Source organism: Eschrichtius robustus, chromosome 11 (genome assembly GCF_028021215.1).
Source record: "Eschrichtius robustus isolate mEscRob2 chromosome 11, mEscRob2.pri, whole genome shotgun sequence".
Classification (NCBI taxonomy): Eukaryota; Metazoa; Chordata; class Mammalia; order Artiodactyla; family Eschrichtiidae; genus Eschrichtius; species Eschrichtius robustus.
The window spans coordinates 56,673,300-56,700,965 of NC_090834.1; the positions used below are offsets into that span (position 1 = coordinate 56,673,300).

The window sequence follows — 27,666 nt, forward strand, 5'->3', positions numbered from 1 at the left end:
CCCTGTTTTGTGGTCTGGTACATGATTCTCTGTTTTTCTGTCCCTCTGTCTCCTCCGTGGTGATTCTCTCTCTCTCTCTCTCTCTCCAGGCTCCTCTGCATGCTTCTTCTACTGCTGCCTGCATCCTCAGGTCAGTGTGGGCTCCTGGTGAGTTGTCAGCCCCTGACGCCCTCTGGCTTCTCTCCATCCACAGGCACTTCCTCTTCAAGCCGGGAGGCACCTCCCCGCTCTTCTGCACCACATCGCCAGGGTACCCTCTGACGTCCAGCACCGTGTACTCACCTCCGCCCCGACCCCTGCCCCGTAGCACCTTCTCCCGACCGGCCTTCAACCTCAAGAAGCCCTCCAAGTACTGTAACTGGAAGTGCGCGGCCCTGAGCGCCATTGCCATCTCAGCCACGCTGGTCATCCTGCTGGCGTACTTTGTGGGTAAGCACCTCCCTCACCCCAGCTTCCCTTGGGTCCCCTTTGGCCCAGAGGGCAGTGACCGAGACACCTGTGGGCATGAAGGCACCCTGCCAGCACGGCAGTCAGAGCTTGCAGGGTGAGCCGCGCAGCCCTGGATCACTGGCCTGGCCTGCACCCGCCCCTCTCCCCCCGTCCAGACCATCAAGGTCAGCTCTCAGGGCCCTCTCCTGCTCCTGCACGTGTACCAGGAAGGAAGCCCTGCGTCGGCTCTCTCGTGTGGTGGAGGCCTGGCATCAGGCAAAAGCACTCACCAAGACTGGCTTTGAGGTGGTCATCTGTGACATGAGCGTCATAGGTGGGAGTCACTGGAAATGAAATGACAAGTTGGGCGGCTGAACAGGAGGCTGGCCTCTCCTGTCGGTGCCACAGTGAGGAGCAGGAAGGAGGCAGGGTGCCCTGGGGTTGGAGGGAAACTGCCAGAGATCAGAGTGTGTGACCTCAAGCCAGGCGGCATGTCCGAAGGTGGTGGTCTGGCAGGGCCATCTCGGGGGAGCCAAGGTCGAGCGTCAGAAAGGGTCCCAGGGAGAGGTTAGAGCTGCCTGAGGGAGCGCAGAGACCCAGAGCAGCACCGACTGGCCTTCCTACCCGACCCCAGGGCACGTCCGTGATGTAAGCAACTCCTCCGGACCCGCTGCCTCGCTTGCGATGCCTCCCACTGTGCGCTCTTTTGACTGATTTGCAGCACAGTCTGGTTTCCTGCTTCAGACCCTGTGTTTGGTCTTTGGTCTGCTCCCAGGAAAGCTATTAATCTGAAGGGGTCTGGGGATGTTGTGCAGAGTCTGCTGCCTCTATGAAAATCAGCCTCTTAGTAAAGGCATCCAGCGGGGTTGGCTTAACCCTCTGTCCTTTCCAGCCTTCAAATTCTATAATTCTAAGATTTAAGGTAGGTCAGACCAGCTTGAGAAGGCCTCGAACCCACGCTAAGGCATTCTGAGATAATTCTATAAGCAAAGGGAACCTTTTAGTGTAAGCCCAATAAATAGAAATGGAACTAGCTGGCAGAAGCCAAAGGAAGACCGAGTGCCGCCCATTGTGAAAAAGAACTTAGCGACGAGCAAAGTCATTGTGGATGGAAAAGAACTGTCTTGAGAGGTCTGGCTCCCACTTGCTGGGGATGCAGAGAAGGGGTTCAAGCATGGTTGGGGGTTTGGGTGATGTAAGCTGTAAGGTTACTTCCCTTTCAAGATCTTTGAATTAAATAAAAACAAGTAATCAGGAAAACAATAGCCCTGCAAACAAGGAGGTCTCCTTAAACGTCTCGAGGTATAATAAGCCTCGTCTGGTATCCGGGATCTCTTTTCCCCCTGTGAAGATTGGCTTAGAGAATTTCACGGCATCAGGGTCAGGTTGGCATACGTGTTTATCTATTCTTCTGTCTGATTGATTAGCTGTTGCTGCCTAGAAAGCTGTGTGGAGAAGGATCCCAAGGCTATATTCAGACTCAATGGGAAAGAGTCTCTGTGATTGATTACTCATGTCTGTTGTGGTCACAGGAGTGGAGAATATGGATGACATACCAGGTATTTGCCATCCCTGCCCTGGGTCATTGGGTAAAAGGAACAGCCAAACTGGGAAAGGTCAGCACCCACCCAGGCTCTGCAGGAATTTCATGATTGAGGTAGATTGGGTTACTGGTGAGGGTTGTGGGGTTCCAAGCACTGTCACCTGGCATGGAAGTTTCTTTGTGGCACTCCCAATACTGTATCCCCACCAACCACTAGCACAGCCCTTGCTTTTGACTGACATTATTATATTTCATAGATGAGTAGACTTTTGAGCAGGCAGTGTCACTGTTCATCAAGAGTCAAGTAGTTCACTACATATAGACATCAACTTGTTTTGTGTTGAAGTCAAGGTTTATACTATGTACTATGTAACCTAGTTCAGAAAGAAAACATCAATCTTTATATGATTAAATAAGCTCTCTTCTGCTTTCCATCCCATGGGCTTCTTCATCTCCCATTTAGTAAGAATACACGGTCCATCATCAGCTATCTAAAGATAGGGGCTACTGTGGACGGTAGTGAGTTCCCTACCTAGGAAGGGTGCAAACGGTGCTTATGACCATGTAAGCAAGAAAAAGATTCATTCATTGACTGGGCATGTTCTCTGGAGGACCTTTACTTTTCCTTCCAACATTGATAGTCTTAGAATCTACGATTTTGTGAAGTTTCTTTTTCATTCAGCAAACGAAACAGGGTACCTTGAGTCAGGCACTGTGCTGAGTGCTAGGGCCAACAATATATTCCCTACTCTTGAGGTGTTCGTAGCTTAGAAGCAGTGATTGATATGATATGATAACATAGTGGTATTAGCAGTGGCTGAGGCAGCTCAGGGGCTATGGGAATACCCAGCCCCAGCCAGGAGGACTAGAGGAGGCTTCCTGTGAAAGGTGATGTTTTAGCTGACTCTTCAAGTCACAGCCAGAAGTAGACGTGAAGGAAAGGAATTTCAAACCCAGGGACATTTCAAAGTCTCGAAAGAGGATGATGTGATGGCAAAAGGGGTTTCTGTGTTTGAAGCCTCTGAGGGGTGTCGGGGACACGACTGGAGCTAATGCAGGAGAGTTTGGTCAGATTATGAAGATCACCGTGGAGGCCAAGTTAAGGACCTTATTGGATGGGCAACATGGAGCCATTGAAGGGCTTTAAGCGGTGGCAGGACATAGTCACATGTTTATCTCAGAAGGTAAGGATGGAGGAACAAAGAACAGGCCCTATTGCATAAACAAGTCAAGAGAAGCTGAGGGCTTCAACTAAGAGGGTGACAGTGTAGGTGGGGGGTAGGGTAGATGTGAGGTCGATTTGGGAGAATTCGTCTCTGGAGTTAGGAGACGTCAGTCCACTGAGAATGTGTCCTTGCCAAGAATAAATGCGTCCTTCTGACAAAGCCCGATGTATATGGGAAACTTAAAACAGGAGTTTAGATTCTGTATCCAAGGACCAGGTCAGAGAGGCTAGCCTGGGGTCTTCCCTTTGTTACCTGGAAACTCAGCAAGGTGCTGGGGCAGAGCTCACACCAGCCTGAGAGCCTGGATTCCACTCCCAGCTCAGCCACTGAGCAGCTTGGGCAACTCACTTCTCTCTCTGAGTTCTGATTTCTCATCTAGAAAACCGGCATGACCCATCACCTCAGAAGGATGCTTATGAGTCTGGAGTAAGAGTAAGCTAATGCAGTGAATGCGCTGCAGGTGCGAGGTGAGTTCCTACCTGTCCTCAAGGGCTGGGTTGGCAGCCTCGTGCTTGCTCTCCTCCAGTTGCCGGGGCCATGGATGAGCTCTTGTTGCTTGGCCATCATCACAGGCTGTGAGGACTAACTTGTAAGGAACTATCAATTATTGAAAATCAGATTAATTGTCTCTGTTGAGCACAACTATCCTTAACAAAGACTTTGCTAGCAGACCAACTCATCAACAGGCAAAAAGCACAGATATTTAATTAGATTTTTGATGAAAAATTGTGTTTAATTTCAAGGGTAATCAATTATTAATTACTGTAATGAGCAAGTCTGACTGGGTTTACTAATTAACTCATTTAAAAATTATGAATAACCTTTTCATTTGTAATTATTTTCTACATCCTGTCAAGTTCCAGATAAGAATTGCATCGCTTCACCAACAGAGAGGGAGTGGAAAACAGAGGGCGGGAAAGACTTGTTCTTTCTCTGGTGTCTGCTCAGGGCTGCCGTGTCTGGACAGAACTCTGACAGATCCACTTGACATTCAGTTTCTTGGTTGGAAAGTTTATTGGGAAAACAAGCAACCAGTGGCCCTTCATTTGTAGAGACGTGTGCAGTTATTTTCATAGGAAGATAGAGAAATTGGAGTCAGCACTTACCACCCACAAAGGCTGCAGGACCCAGGGCCTTGCCTTTGGGCCGTCTCCTCGTCCCCTGGGGTGTTACGGGTTGCTCTGGCCTGGGCTGGGAATCTAGGGAGGACCCTCACTGAGCCTGGGAGACCTCTTCCGAGAGATGATGTGTATATTTGCCTCTAAAGGACACCCATTCAGAGAGGCCGCCATTGGGGTGAGTTCCTTGCTTTAGTCACCCACTCTCCCTATGAAGGTTTTCAGGTCCTTTTAGTCTCCATTTGAATACCCTGCCTCTGCTTTTCCGAAGAAAAGAAATCTGTTTGCAGAACAAAATGGGGAGAGAATGATGTGAGAGGAAGGTTAGTTGTAAGTCAAACCATGAAACTTGTGCAGCCATGGCCATAATGCTTTATTTGATAACATTTAATTGTTTTAAAAACACTTTCACCCAAAAAAGCAGTGTGGTTTAGAGTAGTAGAAATAACAGGGGTCACTTTTTATCATTAATAATCAGAGCAGTTTGCTTTGATTGTGCCCTGTCGACATGGCCCTGACTGTTCCAAGCACTTTGCTTGTGTTTTCTCATTGAAATCTCCCAGTAACTCTATGGGTTATTATCCCCAGTTTACAGATGAGGACATGGAGACCCAGTGAGCTTAAGTAACTCACCCACTGTCATACAGTAAATGGCAGGACTGTGCACTCAGCCTCTTGAGCTGATGCTTTTAACTTTTTTTTCTCTTTTGAGTTCACAGTCTTAAGCCTTATACTGTAACTTTCCCTCCTTGTATCTGGTATTCTAAATTTTTACTATGTACCTAGCGTCGATCCAAGCCATTACTATACACGTATCATCTCTCTGAACACTCGTAGCTGTTCTGTATTTCCTGGAAGAGGAAACTAAAGCTCAGAGAAGTTAACAACTTGCCAGGGTCACACAACAAGTGAATAACAGGATTTCAAAGGCCATACTCTCAGCCACTCTACACTGTAGGTCAGATAATGGAGGATCAAAAGACCCCATTCAGGCCCTGGCTCCATCCCTTGCTGGCTATGTAAACTTGAGCAAGTTGCTTAACTTCTCTGAACTTCAGTTTCCACTTTCCTTATGGTTCTTATAATGGATGTGGCTGGAATGATCAGGCCCATTTTACAGGCGAGGAAACTGAGGGTAGCATCATGGTTGAGAGCGTGGGTTCTGAAATAAGGCTGCCTGCTTTCAAATCTCAGCTCTGCTGCTTACATGCTTTGTGACCTTAGGCAAGTTTATTTAACCGCTCTCAGCCTCAGTTTACCCATCTGTAAAATGAGGATAATAATAGTGGCCGTTTCACAGGGTTTTGTGACGTTCCAGTAAGATAATTTGCATAAAGCACCTATCCCATTGCCTGGCACAGAGTTGGCTCTCAGTAAAAGTTTGATACTATTGTGGTTATTAACAGTATTATTAGTACTATTAGCATCCCATGGAAAAGAGTTAAGTCTTGAGTGAGAACTTGGGCCAGTGTTGTTTCATGGCAGTGCCTGCGGGCTTCCCAGCCTGCGTTAGTCACGAGGGCAGCTGACAGAACAATCACGGGGCCCTGTCAGAAAGCATTTGTAGGGATGTCTCACTGTTCCAGGGAAGCGGCTGCAAGGAGAATCATTACCCAAAAAACAACTCGCGTCATTTCTTTAACTAGGACAAAAAAGTTGACTTTTGCTTCACTGCCAGTTGCCTCTATCCAGAGAAAACTGACAGCTTCCCTCGTGTTCTGAATCCCTATGTAAAAAGCAGACACTGAGTACTGCAGAAGAGCGCGGAGGTGTATCTTGAGGACTTTTCAAGCACCTGTCTAGCCAGATAGGCCTTTGGAATAGGAGACCAAAAAGGCTTGTTAACAGTACAAAAACCAGGAAGAGCTTTACATTTAAACAGAGACCCGAGAGTGCCTGGGAGCTATTTCTTTCATTGTCAGGTCCAGGTCCCCCCTGGAGGGCGGGGCCTCATCCTCTATGATTTCTCTAAGGCAGCACGGTGTTCTGATCAGAAGACAGGATTCAGTGGAAATCTCAGCTCTGCCACTCTCCACCTGTGTGACCCTTTTGAGCTTTGGTTTCCTTATCTGCAAAGCGGGAAGAAGAAGAATACTTCCTTCTTGAGGCTGTTGTACAGGTTAAAAGAGACGAAGCTGAAAAAACACAAGACACGTGACCAAGGAGGAGTCCCTTGCTGGTGGCCTTGGGAGATCGTTGTCATGGACCTCAGTATCTCAGGCCAGGATGGCGTGGGAGTAAGTGATCCTCTTAGGTCCTTCCCCATCTGTAGAGCGATGCCCATAGGAAATTGAACCAGGACATTGAGGGTGGAGTCCCAAGTGTGGTCTGCAGCAGCCTCTGGGTAACTGCAGGGGAACTTTCCAACATGCTCCATAGCCATAAGGGACTCATTTTTTAAACTAGGTAACATTTTTCACCTCCACCAGCAGCTGATTGTGGACTGGAAAAAAAAATCAGAACCCTTGCTCGAAGTGGTATGAGTTTAATTTATAAGTGAGAATGTTGTGACGCTTAATTGCCTCTTCTCAAAAGGCAGCTTTCAGAGAGCATTGCTGGTTGGAATTATTGCAGTTCGTGGTCTGGAAGAGCCTGGGTCATCCAGCTCTTGAAGTCATCTGGGCAATGTTGACAGAGGTGGACTTGGGCACTCAATGTGACTTGCACAGACTTGTGCAGGCTCCCTCAAGATCCCTGACATGGACCATGCACACATGCACACGTGACTTCAGCACAGCAGCAATCCAGGCAGAAGGGATCTTAGGCTTCCCTCCTCTTTGGGAGTGTGGTCTTCTATCTCCTAATGTCTTATTCTCTGCTGCATACTCAGCCCCTGATACTCAGCCTGCCCCACGGTAGCCGTGCTCAGTAAGATGTGGTTGAATAAAACACCTTGCAAGACGGTAAAATCTGCCCAGGGTTTTCTAGGCAGAATAGTGTGGGCACAAGCATGGTGGCAGAAATGTGCATTTTATGTCCTGGGGTTCAGGTACAGGGGAAATGGACATGAAATGAGTAGAGAAAGGATTAGAAATAGAGGCCAGGGTGACTGTACCCGCTGCTGCCCCGCAGTTATCCCCATCTGGTTCAGCTCATGCAATATCAGGATCTCAGATGCCATTTGCTTCCTAAGCCCAGGCCCGTTGCACTCTGGGCCTGGGTGTTATTAGTGAGCAATAAGACTCATTTTCTTCCCTTTTTCTTCGACTTCACATCAGGCCCTTTGGACAGAAGCCATAGATTTAGCTTTATAGCCCAAAGAATGGGAAACGGAGATGATTGAACTTGATCTTTTAGGAGGAGAAAAAAGTGATAAAGATACAGGATCCTGTATTAAAGGCTTTCTCTCCAAGACTGATTCCTTCATGCTGCTCTGTGGGAATTGCTAATAGCAAGATATATATAGATTGTTCTCTTTATGACAGACCCCAGACAAATACCCTTCAGCCCCCCAAAAGGAGGACTTGAGGAGGCTAGCATGGCCCCCTGCAGTGGTCTGAAACACCACCACGCGGAGGAGGGGGCAGACTTGCTCTGTGAGATTGCCGAGGGCAGAACAAGGCCCTCTGGCTGAAAATGATGGGAAGGCCGATTCTGGCTCTGGGAGAAGACTTCCCTCACAAGACAGCCGCCTGTCTGGAGTGGGCTGCTTGAGAGGGGTGTCTGCAGTGAGAGGGGCGACTCTTAAGTGCCCCAGCTCCACAGACCAGGGGGTCTTGTCCTCATCGTCCTTCTGCCATTCCTATCTGTGCCACCCATACGAGGACTTAATCTTCTTCGGATGAGTTTCTGAACCTGTAAAACAGGAGTAAACAAAAGGCTAGCTGAAATGATGAAGTCATTCAGCATGCTTCATCTCAGCATGAGAGAAGATTGTCCATCTTGCAGACCTCGTGCTCTCCCCACCCTCCGATCTCCTCCCATTGGTAACCGAACCCAACCAAGAGCCAGAGCCCAAGCAGACCCATTGGTCCAGACCATATGGATCAGCCTCCCCGGGCACAGAGCAGGGTCGAGAAGGATGGGGTGGATCTGGAGGGCAGATGGATAGCATCAGTATCCCCACTCTTCTTAGTTCTTGTCCTAGCAGTGTTCAGGGCCCAAGACAAGGATTGAGACCCATACCACACTCAGGCGTGTCTCCCTCACCTGTACACCTACTCAGCCAGCAGGCCCCGACTGCTTGTATTTAAAAGCAGATTTATTGAGATATAATTTTCATACGGAAGTTTAACACTCTTTAGTTGTACCGTTCTATGAATTCTGACAAACAGAGTTGTGTGACCATCACTACCATCAAAACACAGAACACTTCTATCACCCCAAAAGTTCCGTTTTTGTTTTTTAATTTTTAATTTATTTATTTATTTATTTATTTATGGCTGCGTTGGGTCTTCATTTCTGTGCGAGGGCTTCCTCTAGTTGGGGCAAGCGGAGGCCACTCTTCATCGCGGTGCGAGGGCCTCTCACTGTCGCGGCCTCTCTTGTTGCGGAGCACAGGCTCCAGACGCGCAGGCTCAGTAGTTGTGGCTCACAGGCCTAGTTGCTCCGTGGCATGTGGGATCTTCCCAGACCAGGGCTCGAACCCATGTCCCCTGCATTGGCAGGCAGATTCTCAACCACTGCGCCACCAGGGAAGTCCCCCGTTTTTTTTTAATCAGTCCTGTCTTCCTCATCCTCAGCCTCAGGCCACCACTCATCCATTCCACATATCGGTAGTTTTTGGTACCGTTTCTGAGATGTGTAGTAAAGAAGTGATTTATTTACTGGATTCAAAATCAGGTGTTACCTACAATAACCTTCAAACTTTAAGGCATCAAAGTGTTTTTGAGAAAATTTAAAGATATGGTTTAGAATTTAAGATATGAGGGCAAACAACTGAAACATTCTAGGGTTCTCTGTGTGTTACACTTGACCTCCTTGGAGGATCACAGCCAAAACCCTCCATGTAGTCAGCATGTGTATGTTCTTCTGCCTTTTTCGTGGACCATCTTTTCGTACACATATTTTTAAGTATTGACACAAAATTCTCATTCTTGTCAAGTTTAATACCTCTATCATATTTGTGCCATTACTATATCATTGTATTCCTTTGTTTCCAACTGTTTGCTATTATATATAGGACTTCTGTAACCAGAATGAAAGAAAACCTCTTCTGTTTTCTTCTTTCACTTACTTTGGGGAGGGTGTGTCCCCCTGAGCAGGATTTTTTTTGGGGGGGTGGTCACAAGATATGGACAGTTTAAAGCTCTTGTGACTCACTGCTTGCTAGGGGCTCCTCAGAAGGAAAGGGCTGAATCCCCGGGTTCCCAGCTACGTGTCCAGTTTCCCCACAGTGCTGTTAGCGTGCAGCTTTGTGTCTGATCTTGGTGGGTCAGCTGGTTTAATGAGTGGGGGCCAGGGGAGGTTACAAGTGGCCCCGAGACCCAGAGAGGTAAAGGGATCTTCATTCCTGGAGGGAACCACATGCCTCCTCCCAGTCAGTTCCCTCTCGAGAGCCTAGCTCACACGTGCCTTCCTCAGCGAAGCTCCTCTGACCCCCTCGCCGTAAGCCAGGAACCCAGTCATATGCTCTTCTAGTGCTCAGGGGTCTCAAGGTCATTGCAGCTGCGGACTATGTCTTGGATTCGCTCAGCTCTGTCTCCACTGTCAGACTGTAAGCTCCATGGGGGTGGAAGCAATTTCTGTCTTGCCCAGTGCTATAGCCACAGCTTCTCGTACCAGGGTGTGGCAGGATGTAGCCTGCGTTCAGCCGCAGTTTGTTGAAGGAGAGAAAGGAGGGATGTCAGGACCAGAAGCTAACTGATATTGCAAGGCATGGAGCAGGGGGAAAGAAAATGGTAAGCAGAGAAGCTTAGGTTCTTACAGGGAACAGAGGCGAAAAGTCTAGGGGCAGGGAGATCATGTGAGAGTGAAAATGGTTACTGGAAACTAAGGGGAGAGAATACCAGAGGTGGCTTCCAAAATGTAGTCAGTGTAGGGCACAGACCTTGTCTGTTGCTTACACCTGTGAGACTTGAAGCGAGAACCTTGCCCTCTCTGAGCCTCGGTTTCCTCTTCTGTGAAAGCAGGTAATAGGCTGCTCTGGGGATGCAATGACAATCGGGCACCTAGTTCTTTCTAATAAGAGCCATTAGTGAATGACATCTGTCTTCCCCTCCCCCTAGCAAACAAGTTGTGTTGAATTTGAGGGCCAAGCCGTCCCGAGTTTGGAAATGCCTCAAAAAAGAAAGGACCCGAGTTTATTAGTATATTCATTTTTTTTTTTTAAAGGAAGAGATCTTTTGGACACTTCTTTTTTTCTTTATATCTTTATTTATTTATGGCTCTGTTGGGTCTTCGTTTCTGTGCGAGGGCTTTCTCTAGTTGCGGCAAGCGGGGGCCACTCTTCATCGCGGTACGCGGGCCTCTCACCGTCACGGCCTCTCTTGTTACGGAGCACAGGCTCCAGACGTGCAGGCTCAGTAGTTGTGGCTTACGGGCCCAGCTGCTCTGCGGCATGTGGGATCTTCCCAGACCAGGGCTCGAACCCTTGTCCCCTGCATCGTCAGGCAGACTCTCAACCACTGCGCCACCAGGGAAGCCCCCTAGTATATTCATTTTTTATAACAATGGCGGCAGCTCCAGAGACAACACACTGTCCCAGGACTCGGGGGGCCTTGTCCTGTGGGTAGTTTCAAGACCCCCAAAGAGGCAGCATAGCTGTGGTTGGTCAGGGAGTAGCCCCAGCTATGTGGCCGGGGTGCTCCTTCCCCAGCTGCACCCCGGGAGTGTGGAAAAGGAATCGATTTTACAGATTTTTAGCATCCTTGACAAGAACATGTCCCCAAGTCCTTGTTTTTATTCCGAACTAATTACTGTGAAATAACATAATTTAATTGCACTTAGATGCAGAGAGAAAGTGAGAGTGGTCTCCCTGATGGCTGTTTTCTCACTGTCGTAAATACCTAGCTTGCGGAGAGGAGGTCCGTACAGTCAGGGCTGTGCTTCGTGCTGCAGGCTAGGGACAGAGGTGAGGAAGCCCAGCCAAGCGGCTCTTCATTTCAGGGGGAAAAAAAAGGGAGGGGCGGGAAAGGGGAGAGGAAGTGAGATGGCAGTAAAAAAACACAGTATTTTTTTCCTTCTATCAGTAAAACAACAAAACCACAACTAAAAGCCTTCATCCTCCTAAAGACAGCAGTACAGTCTAATAGCAAAAGCACAGACTTCACCCTCCAGCCGTGCTCACACAGGTTTTTCCATCTCTCTGCATCTTGGTTTCCTCATGGATAATTTTGTCCATTAATATCCAAGAGGTGTTTAAGTGACAGAACATCTGCAAAGGGTCCAGTTCGGTGACTGGTCCATGGTGGGTGCTGAGGAAATACAGATCTCACCCTTCCGGGCAGCTGGATCACCCATGAGATTTGAAACCAAGATTCAGCAGCCAAGGGCCGTCTGCAGATGCAGGGATTTCAGGTAATCTGGGATGAAGTAGAGGGAGCTTCCCCAAGCTCAGGTTTGAGACACTGGGGAGCATTCACTGAGCCTGTCTGCTGGGTTGTGTCCCGGGCTACAGGGACAGACAAAGCCAGGTAAGCTAGCATCACTGCTTTGAGTCCTCCATGGTTTCATAGACAGCCAGATGTGTAAGGAGCCCAAGGCAATAGTAGACAGATGATAAAAGCATGTTACTGGAGTTTGAACTTTACCCCTGTGGGAGCCTGAAGGAGAGAGCAATTCATTCTAACCAGGAAGATCAGGTAAATTTCCCCAAGGCATTGAGCCTTGTAAATCAAGTAAGATATTAAAAGAGAAGCTAGGAATGGTTTTCTGGAAGATGGAACAGTCTAAACAAAGGCAAAGGATAATAGATAGAAATGTTGGCTATTTTTTTGGCACGTGTGTCAGAAGACTGTGCATTAAAATATCCATTTGTGCATCGGACCTGTTGTGGGCCTCAGTCTCTCTTTTACTGAAGGCTCTTGAATGTAGAACTACAGAAACCACAGGCACTGCAGGAGGACGCTGGCTGCCTTCCCCCTTAGAACAGAGGCTCCACTGGGCAGATGCATAATAAATCCCTTGCCTTCATGTGAGGCCTGTCAGACCCATCAGTCCTCTCCAGCAGTCTCTGCACTGTGTAGGATTATTAGCTGCAAGCCCCAGATGTGGAAACTGGGCCTGCTGCAGTTAAATTACTTGTTTACCTGGAACGACTGGTAAGTAATAGAGCTGGGCCTAGAAACCAGATTTTCTGATTCCAAGTCCTATGTTCCTTATGTAGACCACGCCAGCTCTCAGAGCCCTCCTCTGATGTCTTTCTCTGCCGCTGTGCTCCATACCCAAGGCTCAGAGCAAACAAGGGGGTGCTTTGCCATCCTGTCTGGGGCTTTCTTCTGCCCCTGCTCCCAGCTTCCCTCCCACAACCTACCCTGATCTAACAGAGGTGGCAGCTCACATGTGTTGAGAGCTAACCATGTTCCAGGCATGTTCTGAGTGTTGTATATATTTCTCATTTAATCTTCTTAACAATCCTACCTATCCAACAAATATTTGTCAAGTACCAGCCATGTGCTAGGTACCATTCTATTTTTATTTCCATTTCATAGATGAGAAACTGAGACCTGAGGAAATTAAGTCAGTTGTTCAAGGCCACGTCACTAGTGAGTGTGAGAGCCAGGATTTGCCCCCAGAGCCTGCCCTCTTCCCACTGTGCTCTACGATTCCCATAGCTGGAGTGGGGCTGGAGCGGGGCTGGAGCGGGGCTAGAGTAGGGCTGGAGCGGGGCTAGAGTGGGGCTAGAGCGGGGCTGGGACGGTTCACCTGATCTGAACTGCTGAGAGGATGCACAGAGCTCCTTACTAAAGAGAGAAACTACCTTATTTTCTTAAGGAAGAAAAATTAGCATCCACCTGCCCTGGGCCGGGCACTGTGCCAGGATTGCTACGTACCTATGTGGCATTGAGTGGAGATGTGGTCTGCACCCAGAGTGTTTCAGGATTGGAGAGCAAAGGAGGCCCAGATGTCATCAGGGGACCTCGATACACATCGCTTATTGAGCACTAGCCCTTCGTGTTATCTGATTCACCTGTTCTCCAGGCTTCATGTGCTGTGGCATTAGATTGTCACCAGTGTAACATTTCATTTTGGAGGGAGCCTTTCCTGCTGGTGTGTGGCAAACAGCTAGATTTATTGCGCCTTTGAGCCTGAAGTTAGGATTTTGTTCACAGCCTCCAGTGGGGGAAGAGAAAAAATGCCAGTATCATTAATTGAGCTGTGGCCTGCATTTCATCACATTGTCCTAAATTTTACCACTCAGGCCATCTGTAGAATTCTACAGCAGGACAGACTCATTGGACTCCTATGTGTGTCTCAGTGTATGAGTCTCTGTGTGTGAGTACACACATGACACCACCCAGTATGCAGGCAAAAAAAAGGTATTTGAGAGGAGATGGAGTTGGGAGTAACGAAGATTAAATGAGAATTTTAGGAGAGGTAGCATTTTTCTTTACCTGAAAACTGGAAACTCTTCTTTTGCTTGTTTATGCCTCCTCACCTTTCTGTAGAGCATTAAGTCCATTAAATTGTACTGTGATTACCCCTAATGGTATCGGTCTGGGGCTGTGTAGGAAGTTTCACATGTAAATCTTTGCATTAGTCTGTGTATTAAACTTTGGGTGTTCTTTCTTTCATTGATTAACTTTTTTTTAAATTTTATTTATTAATTTATGTATGTATGTATGTATGTATGTATGTATGTATGTATGTGCTGTGTTGGGTCTTCGTTTCTGTGCCAGGGCTTTCTCTAGTTGCAGCAAGTGGGGGCCACTCTTCATCGCGGTGCGTGGGCCTCTCACCATCGCGGCCTCTCTTGTTGCGGAGCACAGGCTCCAGACGCACAGGCTTAGTAGTTGTGGCTCACGGGCCTAGTTGCTCTGCGACATGTGGGAGCTTCCCAGACCAGGGCTCGAACCCGTGTCCCCTGCATTGACAGGCAGATTCTCAGCCACTGCACCACCAGGGAAGCCCCTGATTAACTTTTAAGCAACATAATAATGTCGTCTTATATTTTCAATACACTTCAAAAGGACTTTCCTTAAATTTAATCCTTATAAGAACCTGGGAGATGGTTTTGTATTCTTTCCCTTTCTACAGATGAAAAAACTGAGGGTCAGAGTGGTTAGGTGACTTATTTGCAGATGCATAGCTGGTAAGGGCCAGAGCTGGGGGGCCAGAGCTGGGGGGCCAGAGCTGGGAGTCCAGCTGTCTCTGCAGATCTGCTCCGCTGGGTACATAGGTGGACAACAGAGCCAGCAAGGGACGGTTGGGAAGCACCTGGATGTGGACTGTCGGGGCAGTGTGCATGGGACAGGTGCTGAAGTAATGGTCAGGAGCCGGGGCTGGGGAGGGGAGAGCAGACGGCATTTCTGGCTTGGGGCAATGGTGGAAATCCTCACAGAAGAGTTAAGGTTTGAAGTAGGCCTTGAAGGATGGGAGAATGATTTTAAAAATAGGAAAGGCGGTGGCCGTTCCACGTAGAGACATTACATCAACGAAGCCTGGAGGCTGTGTGTTCAAGGGACAGGAGAAACCCACACAGACAGAGATTCCTGGGCAGGGAGAAGCAACGAGGAACGTCAGGTACTGTGCTCAACAAGTGTTTCAAATGCTCAAGTTTCTATCCTCAGGAAAATATCACCAACAAACTTTGAGCAGTAAGACAGGGCCATATAATTAAGAGATTTCCTTTTGTATTCTCCATTTCTGTCATTTCCACAGTTTTACATCTAATCAGAAAGGCAGCGTGTATAGGGGTTAGGGACAGATTCTGTGCAATCTGGATTTGGCTCAGATCTGAAGTGACCCTCTGCCTCTTATTAAATGTGTGATCTTGGGCAAGTTGTTGAACCTCTTGGAGCCTTAGTTTCCTCATCTTCCAAATGAGGATAATAATAGTACCTACCTCCTAGGGCTTTGCAAGGATTAAGTGATAGTGTGTTTATCAAGCACTAAGCACAGTGCTTGGTACTATTTTTTTTTTAATTTATTTATTTATTTATTTATTTATTTTTGGTTGTGTTGGGTCTTCGTTTCTGTGCCAGGGCTTTCTCTAGCTGCGGTGAGTGGGGGCCACTCTTCATCGCGGTGCGCGGGCCTCTCACTATCGTGGCCTCTCTTGTTGTGGAGCACAGGCTCCAGACGCGCAGTCTCAGTAGTTGTGGCTCACGGGCCCAGTTGCTCCGCGGCATGTGGGATCCTCCCAGACCAGGGCTCGAACCCGTGTCCCCTGCATTGGCAGGCAGATTCTCAACCACTGCGCCACCAGGGAAGCCCCAGTGCTTGGTACTATTAATAACAGTGGCTGTTATCACCACCACATTCATCATCATCCCCATCCCCATCACCATCCCCATCACCATCACCATCATCACCATCATCATCATCATCATCATGGTGCCTGGAACTCTGTGCTGCTTTAAACTTCTTAATCTAAGGACTGAGCCAAACCAGGGGTCCCTGCATATCAGAGGACTCGTGTGTATTGCGTGCCTGGCTCTGTGCACAGACAGGGCAGAGAGGCAAGAAAACGTAGTATGATCCCAAAGAGCTAGAAAACGCTCCAGTGGGCAGGAGGCTGGGAAGCTGTGGAGACTAAAGGAGGGACATCACACACTCTGTTCTGTGAGAGTTTAAAATGCTCTTTCAAAATGCTTCTCATTATAAAGAAATATCATCGCTAGTTACAAATCTCGGTGGCAGACTCTGTCTTAAGCTGTCCACCCACATTCTTCCCGCTGAAGTGACTGTTCCAGAGGGAAAAGGCCTATCCTAATAATATACACACAAATTAAAACTCCATTTAGAGGTGCAGTGGGGACCACCTCCTAATTGACTTTGATCATTGAAAAAGAAAAAAACAACCCAGTTACGTGGTTGATATGCCAAAGGAAATCAGGCAATGGGAGGGTGCCTCACAGAGCCTTGCAACAGGACGTTTTCTAGTAGCTATGGAAATGGAACCTAGCAACAGGCACTTTCTCCTTCTGGAGCTCCCAAGCATGAACCAAACCCGTGTTTCCTTCAGCCCCATTTGATGGTTGGTACAGGAAGGAGGGGACAGGGCCTCACACATGAGAGGCTGGTCCTTGGCTAAGTTGAGACACCTTTTTATAGAAATGCTTTAGATAGCCTTGTGAATAGTCTTGGCACTTGGGTGCAAGCACCACAAAGAAAGGAAACCCAGCAGAGCTCTAGGCCAGCGTTCCGCCCCCTCTCGGGAAATGACAGGCAACTTTCCCAGCTTTCCCCCGCTGACATGTTTCTGCCGGGGCAGGGCTGGCTGCGCACCCCAGCAGAGCAGTTGAACAGGCTGGCGACCCTGGGGTGATTTTGCTCCCTGGATCCTTAACGAGGCTTTGAATATGAAGGGCAGGTGGTGGGTCTTCCACTGCGTGGAGTCACTTCCTTGACTGCTCTGTCAGCAGTGATTTGATCAGAAGCTGCATGTTGTTCTGATCAGGATGGCATGGAAGCCTGCCCTGGGCTCTGACAGCAGTCTGCGAAGAGTTCAAGGTGTGGAGTGACCCGGACCTGGGTTTGGATCTTGGTGCTGCCATGATGAATGGTGCAATGATGGACTGTTCTGGGGCCTTGGTTTTCTAAAGATCCAAAATCAGGTTAATAATATCTACTTTGTCACTATGTTTTGAGGTCCTAATCCATAAAATGGAGATACTGTCTTCCTTAAAAAGCTGTGAGATTAAATGACATAATGAATGTTCATCCTCCAGCACTGTGTCGTGCACATGGTACAATTTTTAATAAGTGGGAACTGTTACTGTTTTGATAATCATCCTAATTATGTCTGTCTCCTTCCTTTGCTCTTTTTCTTCTTCTCTCCTGTGGGCCAGGTGCTGGGGGATGGAGATGAGAGAAAGGATCCCTGCCCTAAGGGAGGGCCTGCTGGCGGCCTGATATCACCTGCCCCGTGGGCTCATTCCCTTTACTTTAGGCTCAAGAAGATGACTCCTTTAGTCTGGGAGTGCAGTGCCTGACGGAAGAACAAGCCATGAAGGGGCCTTTCCTGTTCTTACAGGATTTTCTGCTGCGACTTAGTGACGGGGTCATTTAGCAGAAAGAACTCAGAACTAAATCCGGGTGACTTGGGCTCAGCGCAGTTCCAGGCTCTGCCCCAAGTGCCCCCGTCAAGCCTGAGTCTCATCTGCCCGGTGAGTGGGGGGCAGGTTCAGTCATAGCGACATCCCCCCAGCACCAGAGCAAAAACTCAGACTTCTCAACTCCCTCAAGAAATCTCCGTACGTCACTTTCTCAGTGAAAACTTTAATATACACTGCAAATGATGATGATGATACCAATGTAGAAGGCTACCCTCTGGTAGTAAATTTGAGTAAATACCAAGCAGCATAATAAGCTCATAAAATATATTCTTTCCTTTCACCTTCACAGCCATTCTTTGGAGCTAGGTATTATTGTCACCATTTTATAGATGAGGAAGCTGGGAGTCAAAAGATTTAAATAACAGGAACAAAGTCACATAACTATAAACGTGAAAACCAGAACAGGAACGCGGGGCTGTCTGGCTGCAATGGCCGTGCTCGTAACCACTGTACTTCGTGCCTCCCATTTTCCTGTGTCTGGCACCAGCACTATGTTGGGAATAGGGCAGGGAGAGGTCACATTACTGGGCTGAGGTCAGTCCAAGGTGGCCAACCCCTAAGCTAGTCATGCACAGAAGAAGGCTTAGTGGAGCCCGTCAGGTGAAAGGGGCCCAGAAAAGAGAGTTTTCTTATTCCATTACTGCAGTAATAGCCGTTCACTCCATTCTGCACAAATTAGATTCCAGCCCTGGTCCCCCTACAACTTGCCGTGTCACCAGTTTTCAGTGCCCTCCACTTACACTGACCTTTCTCCTCCACATTGACGGCGGGCGTGCCTGTGTCTCCCCTTCTCTCATGCCCATCCCCACACCCCACCTTGTTTTCCAGAACTATTGAGCACGTGCCAGTGAATCCTTGCTGAAAGGCCTCCTTTCCCCACAGCATTGCATGGTGCAGAAAAATGATTAACTGTGCCAGAGTCCACTCTCCAGAAAACAATTAATTTGGGGGTGAGAGACAGTAACCCTGATTGTTGCCGTCAGGTTTATCCAGAGATAGGAAGAAAGGCAATATATTTACTTGATTTAAAATTAGCCCCACGTAGTCAGCAGTGGGATCCTGTCAGGCTGCTTTATAGCGATTCCACTTTTAAAAACTGTTTTATCCGCTGGACAGATATCTCTAGTTCCTGTGCCCAAAGTCTGTCAGCTGATGGGAGCAGGGTAGGGAGAGCGCCCTCAGCTCAAAGAAATTTGCAGTTGGCATGGGAGGGAAATTAGGGGCAATATGTGGAGAGAAGGAAAGGTGATGGAACAGAGCTGGCTTAAATAAATCTTTCAGGGGATCTGGGAATTAGGAAAATCAGCAGAGCAAAATGACAAGGATGATGACAGCTACCATTTATTTTGCTCCTACTATGTGCCAGGCACAGTTCTAAGCACATGACATGCATTATTTCATTTAATCCTTTGAGGTAAATATTACTATCTATTTTACAGATGAAGAAACTGAGACTCAGAGAGGCTAGGTCATTTACCCAGATTCAGGAACCTAGTAAATGATGTGCCTCTGAACGCTCCAGATAGACCCAAACTTGAGGACTGACTCTACCGAAGTCACTTACTTGCATTTACATGGTTTTGCTTTTGGGGGTCAACCCTGTCTACCGTGGTCAGGATGTAAACAGGTGGGGACCCCATGCTTTATCCCTAAGATGAAGGTCCTTTAACAGACTATCTCAAAAGAGAAAACCTGGCTATACTGTCAGCAGAGGCCTTGCCTTAAAATTATCTTAATTTTAATTTAATTTCAGGCATTGTAATTCATCAACAGTCTAGAGGTGAGCCTGGACTTTGGGACCAGTCAGACCTGGGTTCAAAAGTGACTTCATCACTTCCCATCTGGGAAGTATCTTGGGAAGTATTTTTGGGCAGGTTATGCAGCCTCTCTGAGCCTCCACTTTCTTCGTCTGTAAAATGGGAATACTAATGATTTTCTCAAGGTTTATGTAAGGTCTGAATGAAATAATGTATGTAATTCCCCTTGCCTAAGTGTCTGACACGTGGCATATGCGCAAAATCAGGATCTCCCCACTTCTTTACCTCTTGCGCCTAAGACTAAGTTGTAGAACCTCCTTTTTAATGTAAACAGCATGGAAATGAGTTTGGAAACTAGTGAAGAAAATTAGTCATCCTACCACTATAATTCAAAGCTTGATGTCATTTTTACTTATCTCTTTCTAGATTTTTTTTCGTATGTATACCTGGTATTCCATCCAGTACTTGTATCATAGTTTAGCTAAGTTGTTTTCCTATTTTAAGACATCTGGGTTGCTTCTGATTTTTTTACTAGTACACTGCAGTGTACATCTCTGTGTATATGGCTTCTAGGTTTGAAACTTTTGAATGTTGTGGCTTTGTTGCAAAACCAGGAGAAGAACTTGGGGAATGAAGCTCTGTCGTTTTGCTGTTGTTATTGTTTTGCCTTTTTGTTTTTTGCTTTCTACATTAGAGGATCATAAGTCAGAGAACTCCAATGAGTTATACTTTACAGAAATGATGCTAGTTAAGAACAAACAAACAAACAACTGAGCATTAGTAATGTAAAACAGAAAAGTAGGTAGCCACGCAGCTGGGTTGGTTTCTGCTGCCTTTTGAAACCAAGAATGCTGCTTGAATCAACAGTTTCTTGAAGTTATAACCATCTCTAGTCACTACCTAGAGCTGCTGATTTACAGATGCAACTGGGTTCGTGCATTCTATTTTTGGAAGGGAAGCATGCATGTGACAGTGGAAACTCTCCTATACTTACTTCGGTGACTTCTGCATAATGACTTTGTTAATTGCCTCCTGCTGGCTGGGTGCTGGGGGGAGCCTTCAACGTCTGAACATCTACTGAGCATTTTTCTTAAAAATGTCAAGATGGAGCTTGCACTTTCCCAGCCCTCTCTCATGTCTCGCTGGGCAGGAAAAGGCGACTGGAAAATGTCAGCCCTGGGATCAGATTGACCAGATCTGAGGGAGTAAGCAACTCCCCCCACCCTAGCTCTTGGCTTTTAGAAATCATTAACCTTTCAACGTGGGTGATCCTGTGAACTCGCTACCTTTCCACAGCCTTCTTCTCAACTCTTTAGCATCTTTTCACCTTTTCACTGAATTACAAACTAGTTTAAAGGGGACGCCGGTATCAAGTTTCTTATTTAGGTCACTTTCAATGTACTTGGGAGAGTTTTGCACAGTTATAAATACATACTGTGGGGTGTAATTTATATAATCCTGTGATGTACATTGGTGCTTAACTATTAATTCCTCTGGAAGGAGGGATTACGATCATTATAATTTATATTATTTCAGTGGTCTGGTCTTAAAGCAGGCTGGAGAGGACCATTTATATTATTTAGCTTTTTTGGATCCATGACTGTTATTTCCAAGTCATCTGGATAGCATGCACCTACTGCTATCTACAGCTTTAAATGAGGGTTGCTGTGGGGTAAGAACTATTTATTATCACCACTGGGACCCCCAAACATTAACTTCAGCCTTTATTTGCTGGTGGCTTTATATTGCCCGTATTTTACCTCCTATTTAAAGGAAAATATGTAAAAGAGGAAGCTTGGCTGGGGAACACAGGCTCCTGAGTTTGAAACTTGCCTCAAACTTATACCAGCTCAAAGGTGTTAGGTAACTTACTGTGAGTAAATCAGAATATATCCCCATAGCTCAATTTCCATTCGGTTCCATTGTACCTATTCTCCAATAATGTTTTTTCAACCTATCTTTACATGTGGATTAAATCGAATAATATAAATTAAGAATTTGGCATGTAGTATGCACTCAGATTATACCAGGTTTTGAGTTACTGTTGTTACTTTGAATATTATCAAGGACAAAGACGAATGGTTGCCTGAGCTTGTGTATTCTTTGGACAGCCTCTGACCGAGTATGCCTTGTGTCCTTTGGGAAGAGGAGAACAGAGCGGACTATTTCCCTTCCTTCTCTTTCTGTCACTCATAACCCAGAACTATAAAACTGACCACCCACCAAACAATACAGTAAAAGAGTTGAGGGGCCCCTAGCCTGACTTATATTTAAGACTGGATCACAGATTAAAGGTCCCTTTTATTCTGGCTTTAAGACAACATTACTGGTGGAACTTCACATCTCTGACTCCGTATCATCCTGCTCCTCTGTCTAAATCTTACTGTTGCAGGAAGGGGGACCCCTTCCAGGGCCCGAGAGTGGGCCCTTGTCTAATACTCGGAAATGAATTGTCCAAGGAGACACATGTGCTGACAAAGCAAGAGACTTTATTGAGAAGGGGCGCCCGGGCGGAGAGCAGGAGGGTAAGGGAACCCAGGAGGACTGCTCTGCCACGTGGCTTGCAGTCTTGGGTTTTACGGTGATGGGATTAGCTTCCAGGTTGTCTCTAGCCAATCACTGTGACTCACGGTCCTTCCTGGTGGCGTGCACATCACTCAGCCAAGATGGATTCCAGTGAGAAGGATTCTGGGAGGTTGGCAGGACATATGAACTGGCATCCCCTCTCTCCTTTTGACCTTTCCCGAATTCTTCCGGTTGGTGGTGGCTTGTTAGTTTCGCATTCCTTACGAGGACCTCCTGTTGCAAGATACCTCATGCACATGGTAACTGTGGTGCCTGGCCAGGGGGGGTGGTTTCAGCCAGTGGTTCTCCTACCTTCCAGTCGGCCATTTGTCAGCCCAATGTTGATGGCCCTGTACTCACTTCCCTACCCACCAGCCTCCAGAATTATTTCTGGAGGACTGAATCTCCTGAGAGTCCAAGTGAGAGCTGGATCCAGAACTTGGCCTTCCCAGGTGGTTTCTAAGAGCACATCTACCACAGGTCGCAGAGAGACCCACCAGCGTCACAGCTGTGTGGGCCTCTGTTTGTGATCGCCGAGGGGCAAGACGAAGAGGAAGGGGTGCCGGCATGCACCTCTGGGCTTCTGGCCGACGGCCTCCCCCATCCAGCTGTGGACTGCCCTAATTAACGTCCCTGGACGCCAGATCCTGTAATCATTTTCACCTGGAACACTCTTTCCACTGGCTTTTCTTCCCCCTCCACATATTTTTTACCGTAAGAACTTGCTTTTTGCATCTTGTTTAAAGTAAGAGAAAGGTTTGACAAAAATGTTTCTCTTCACAAAGCTGTGAGAGTTCTATTCATTCTGGGATTAGTTAATTCTCATGACCTTTTAACAAGACAGCTCTTTTGCGCGCTTAGATGAGATAATTGATTCTAACGGGGAAAGAAGTGCTGCTCGTTTAACTGCATATATCTGAGTTGTCCTCAATTCAAACAATTTCTCCATTACCTTTGGAGTTGCCAATAAATAGATTAAAACAGTAAGAAGGTAAGCAGAAACGTGAGCTAATTCAGCCTTGGAAGTAGCAGCGTATTCACTTCTAACAGGCAAATTAATGTTATTATTATTGACAGCTACACAGAGGCAGTCAAGAGTAGTATAAAGCACCTCATTTAATGTCTGGTACCTGAAAAGTGCTGTATAAGTGTTAGCTGCTATTTTATCAGTATTATCAAAGGTATGAATATAATGGTTATAGAATATAGTAATCACACAGACGTACAGTTTACAAAGTGCTTTGCCATATATTATCACATATGATACAATAATTCTTTGAAATATTTTTATCCCCATTTCTCAGATGAGAATACTGTAGCTAGGAAGTGGCAGTTAGGATTCAAAACCAGTTTTCTTGCCCTTGATCCAGCACACTTCCCACTGCATCACGGTAACCGAAGAGAAAGCAAAGGGTCTGATTGATTGCATTTCTGTTACCAGCGTACGCTCTCCTGATTAAGCCAAACTTGTGTGTATTCCTCGGTGGCTTGTGTTTGGATCAGGAGTCATAAGGACATGCTGTGCTCCGGTCCCCTGTACACACTTTTTTTGCGTCTTGAAGGCAGTCACACAGTCCCTCAAGACCACCAGTGACCCTTCCACAAACTGCAGCCAAATAACACAACTTTCCGTCTACCTCACGGAATCCTATACTGCTGCCTAAAAAGACATGTAAAAGCCTCGGAGGTTGCTTGATGTGTAAAAGGGGATGTCTTTATAATTCCCACCCACCTTGCTAGAAAAAGCTAGCAAGCAGCAGCATGGTGAAGTGGGGAGAGCCTTCCAGCCAGAAAGATGGATGGTGTGTGATTTCAGGATTCCAGCAGTTAGGGATTCTAGTCTAGACTCTGCCACTTGTTAGCCATTTAACCTTCCCAGTGTTAATTGATGTCTTTGTGTCTTAGTTTCTTCATCGGCAAAATTGCATTATCACCTTTTAGGATTGTTGCAAGAATCAAAGAAACTTTGAAACGTATTTACTGCTCTTAGCACAATGCCTGGCCCATGGAAAGCACTCAAGAAATCACAGTTTTATGATTATCATAATTTTAATTAACCTTCTGAGTTACTTAAATGTCCACATCTATAAATTGGGTCTGGCAAGGTTGCATGAGGATTAGAGGTAATGTATACAAATTACCCAGGGCACTGCCCGGCAAGCGGTTGGTCCTCGGTAAACGTAATTACGATGGGCCTCCATATCTCTGTCGATCCTTCCCTGTGTCCCTGTCACCCTCCTAGCGGGTCAGCCACTGCCTCCTCTGGGCCTTCTAGTCCTTCGGAATACACTTTGTTACTTGTCTGTCTCCCCTGCTCGACTACGAGCTCATGGAAGCAGGGAGCGTCTGATTCAGTTCTGGCTCTCAGTGTCAGCCACGGGTCCTGGCATAGAGCGGGCTTTTAGAAAGTGTTCATCAGCTGAACGAAGGAGTGGTGCTACACAGAGGATGTTGTGGGAGTTGGGGACTGGAGTATGCGATTCTGTATGTGGGGAGTCAGGGAAGGCGTCCCAGAGGAGGTAAGTATGGACCATTGATGAGGCTCAAGTCTTGAATCGCCAGCGGGACTTAAGCCGACGCTTTGTACTAGATTGCAAACCTTTCTGGAAAACACGCTTCCTAGCCTTCGCAAGCATTGTGTATTTAAAGGACAGCCTCCGTTCTCTGGTGTTTTATGGTCTCTTCTCGATTGTTGCAGAAGACTATTCAGCAGTTGCTACCTTGCAAAAATAGTTTTAAAACAGAAATGCATGCACATGAATCAAAATCACAGCATTGCACAAAAATCACAAAAATGCACAGAATCAAAATGTGCAACAGACACACAGTGAAACGCAAATCCCATCTCTTCCTTCACAGGATGCACCCACTGTTATCAGTGTTTTTCTTATCCTTCCAGAAATATTCTATACATATGCAGAAATGTTTTTACCTAAATGTAGTATGTCAAACATAATGTTCTGAATGTTACAATTTTCCTTCCAGAAAAATATATACAAAGAGCTTCCTCACTCTTTTTTATGGTTGCATAGTATATTGTATAAATAAAATTTATCTAGCCCCTTATTGGTGGACTGGTTTCCAATATTTTGCTATTACTAACAGTACTGTAGTGAATAACCTTGTATGTACATCATTTTGTATGTATATGAACATATCTGGAGGAGAATTGGAACCTCTAAGTTCCAGAGTAAAGGGTATGGGTATTTTTAATTTGGTAGCTTTCGTCAAATTGCCCTCCATAGGGTTTGTACCAGCTTATGCTCGCACCAAACCAGCTAAGTGTGAGAGTGCTTATTTCCTGTTCTCTTCCAATACTGTGTATTTTCAGCCTTTTTAAAATCTTTGCCAAACCCTATGTGAAAAACAGTATTGCAGAGTTTAACTTACATTTCTCCTACTATGGGTGATGTCTAGAGTCTTTTCACGTGACCAAGAGCCAATTGCATTTCTTATTCTGTAAACTATCTGTTCATATCCTATGCCTATTTTCCTACTGACTTGCTGGACTTTGCTTATTATTTGAGTTCTTTTTATATTAAGGAAATTAACCCTTGGTGATACAAATTGCAGGTTTTTCCTCTAGATTGTTATTTATCTTTTGAATCAAAAGGCCAAGACCACTACTTACAATACCCAGGACTTGGAAGCAACCTAACTGTCCACTGACAGATGAATGGATAAAGAAGATGTGGCACATATAAACAGTGGAATATTACTCAGCCATAAAAAGAGACAAAATTGAGTTATTTGTAGTGAGGTGGATGGACCTAGAGTCTGTCATACATAGTGAAGTAAGTCAGAAAGAGGAAAACAAATACCGTATGCTAACACATATATATGGTGTCTAAAAAAAAAAAAAATGGTTCTGATGAACCTAGGGGCAGGACAGGAATAAAGACACAGATGTAGAGAATGAACTTGAGGACATGGGGAGGGGGGAGGGTAAGCTGGGACAAAGTGAGACAGTTGCATGGACATATATACACTACCAAATGTAAAATAGATAGCTAGTGGGAAGCAGCTGTATAGCACAAGGAGATCAGCTCGGTGCTTTGTGACCGCCTAGATGGGTGGGATAGGAGGGTGGGAGGGAGACGCAAGAAGGAGGGGATATGGGGATATATGTATATGTATAGCTGATTCACTTTGTTATACAGCAGAAACTAACACAACACTGTAAAGCAATTATACTCCAATAAAGATGTTAAAAAAAAAAAAAAAGCCAAGACCTCCTGAAACTCCCTCATCCCTGCCCCTCTCCCCCCTCCCCTAGACTGTGAGCCCTCGAGGGCAGGGTCTGTGCCTGGATCATCTCTGTGCCCCAGTCCCCTGTGTAGCGCTCAGCACTGCCAGAGCTCTCTTCAGGGGCTCTTTGTTGAACTGAACTGAACTGATTTCCTGTGTTCCCCACCCCCACTTGCCCTCCCCTCTGGCTTGGGAGTTCCATTTCCACCTCCAGCAGAAAAAGATGACTTTTCTCATTGCTCACCACAGCCATGCACCTGTTTGGCCTAAACTGGCACCTGCAGCCGATGGAGGGGCAGATGTATGAGATCACGGAGGACACAGCCAGCAGTTGGCCTGTGCCAACGGACGTCTCCCTGTATCCCTCAGGGGGCACTGGGTTAGAGATCCCTGACAGGAAAGGCAAAGGAGCCACGGAAGGTAGGGTTGCTGTGTTGTTCGTGTCGTGAGTCCTCTGTGTCTGCCTTTGAACCGAGGAGACCGCCATTCTGCGCGCCATGTGCCTGACCCACAGCTCCATGCTCTGGTGCTTCCTCCATCCCTCTGCACTCCACGCCGGCTGCCAGGCCACCTGTGTCTTCATCGCAGTTCCTTGTCACTGTGAGCTCATAGCGGGGCTTGGGCAGGGCTCATGGTGCTCAGGCGACATCCCATCCCATGCCCTGAGGGGAGTATCATGGGCTTTCACGCTGCTGGGCGGCTGTCTTGGATTATGTGGGATCATGATGAGGCAACCTCATGGGATGAATGGGTGTCTCCTGGAGTGGGGTGTGGCAAGGTGGGTAGAGGGTGTGTTGTAAGCGAAGTACCCTTGGACCTTGTGGTTTCATGGAAACACCACTTCAGCTGTTCTAGCATTTTCAACCATGTGACCTTGAGCAAGTCACTTAATTTTCCTGAGCCCTAGTTTCCTCATCTGCAATACCAATAATCATTAGTGTTTGTACAGTATTTGTTCAAAGCTTTTTTGTCAAGAGCACTTCACATTTAATCCTCACAGAGATCCTGTGAGGTAAGTATAATTACGTATACCCATTTTAGATGCCAAAACTAAGGATCACTTTGATTAAGTTACTTGGCCAGAGTCACATAGCCAGTAAATAATGGAATTTGGGACATGAGCCCAGGTCTGTGTGACTGCAGGGCTCTTGCAGTCTCCATAAGTTGACCTACCTGACTCACCTCATGGTTCTAAGACCCTGAAGGAGATGTGGATAAGAAATTCCATTGTACAGGGAGACACAGATGTTTCTCTTTCAATGATGGAAGTGGTGGTGACATTTGGAGTTTGGCATTCTTGAATGGGACATCCATAGACCCATGTTCTGAATTTCTTAGGGCTCTTTCTAACATGCCATCAACACAAATTCTTTCACTATCAGCCAAGAAGTGGCAGACCCACAAAATTTGGTACCAGGAAGGATGTCTGAGCTCATGGGCCAGGCTGGCTGTCATTCTAGGCAGTGCGACCATCCCTTCTCCTGTGGCCTGCTTTCTCTCTCTGGTGTTACCTCAGTCAGCAAGGTGGTCACAGTGGCCTCCAATCTTCACTGCTTACATCTTCTTTCCTCTTAGCTCAGTTAACTTTGGGTCATGGCTTCTGAGCTTCCCTGTCCTGTC

The 27,666-nt window shown here is 46.7% G+C and overlaps 1 protein-coding gene across 1 annotated transcript in view; it reads left to right on the plus strand.

Moving 5' to 3' along the window:
* The window catches only part of TENM4 (teneurin transmembrane protein 4), a 396,776-nt gene that overhangs the window by 171,911 nt on the left and 197,199 nt on the right, over positions 1–27,666 (plus strand). The window contains exons 5-6 of the mRNA XM_068554555.1: positions 194–429; positions 26,296–26,466. Of these exons, the coding sequence (XP_068410656.1) occupies positions 194–429; positions 26,296–26,466 (407 nt within the window). The remainder of the gene's footprint in view (positions 1–193; positions 430–26,295; positions 26,467–27,666) is intronic.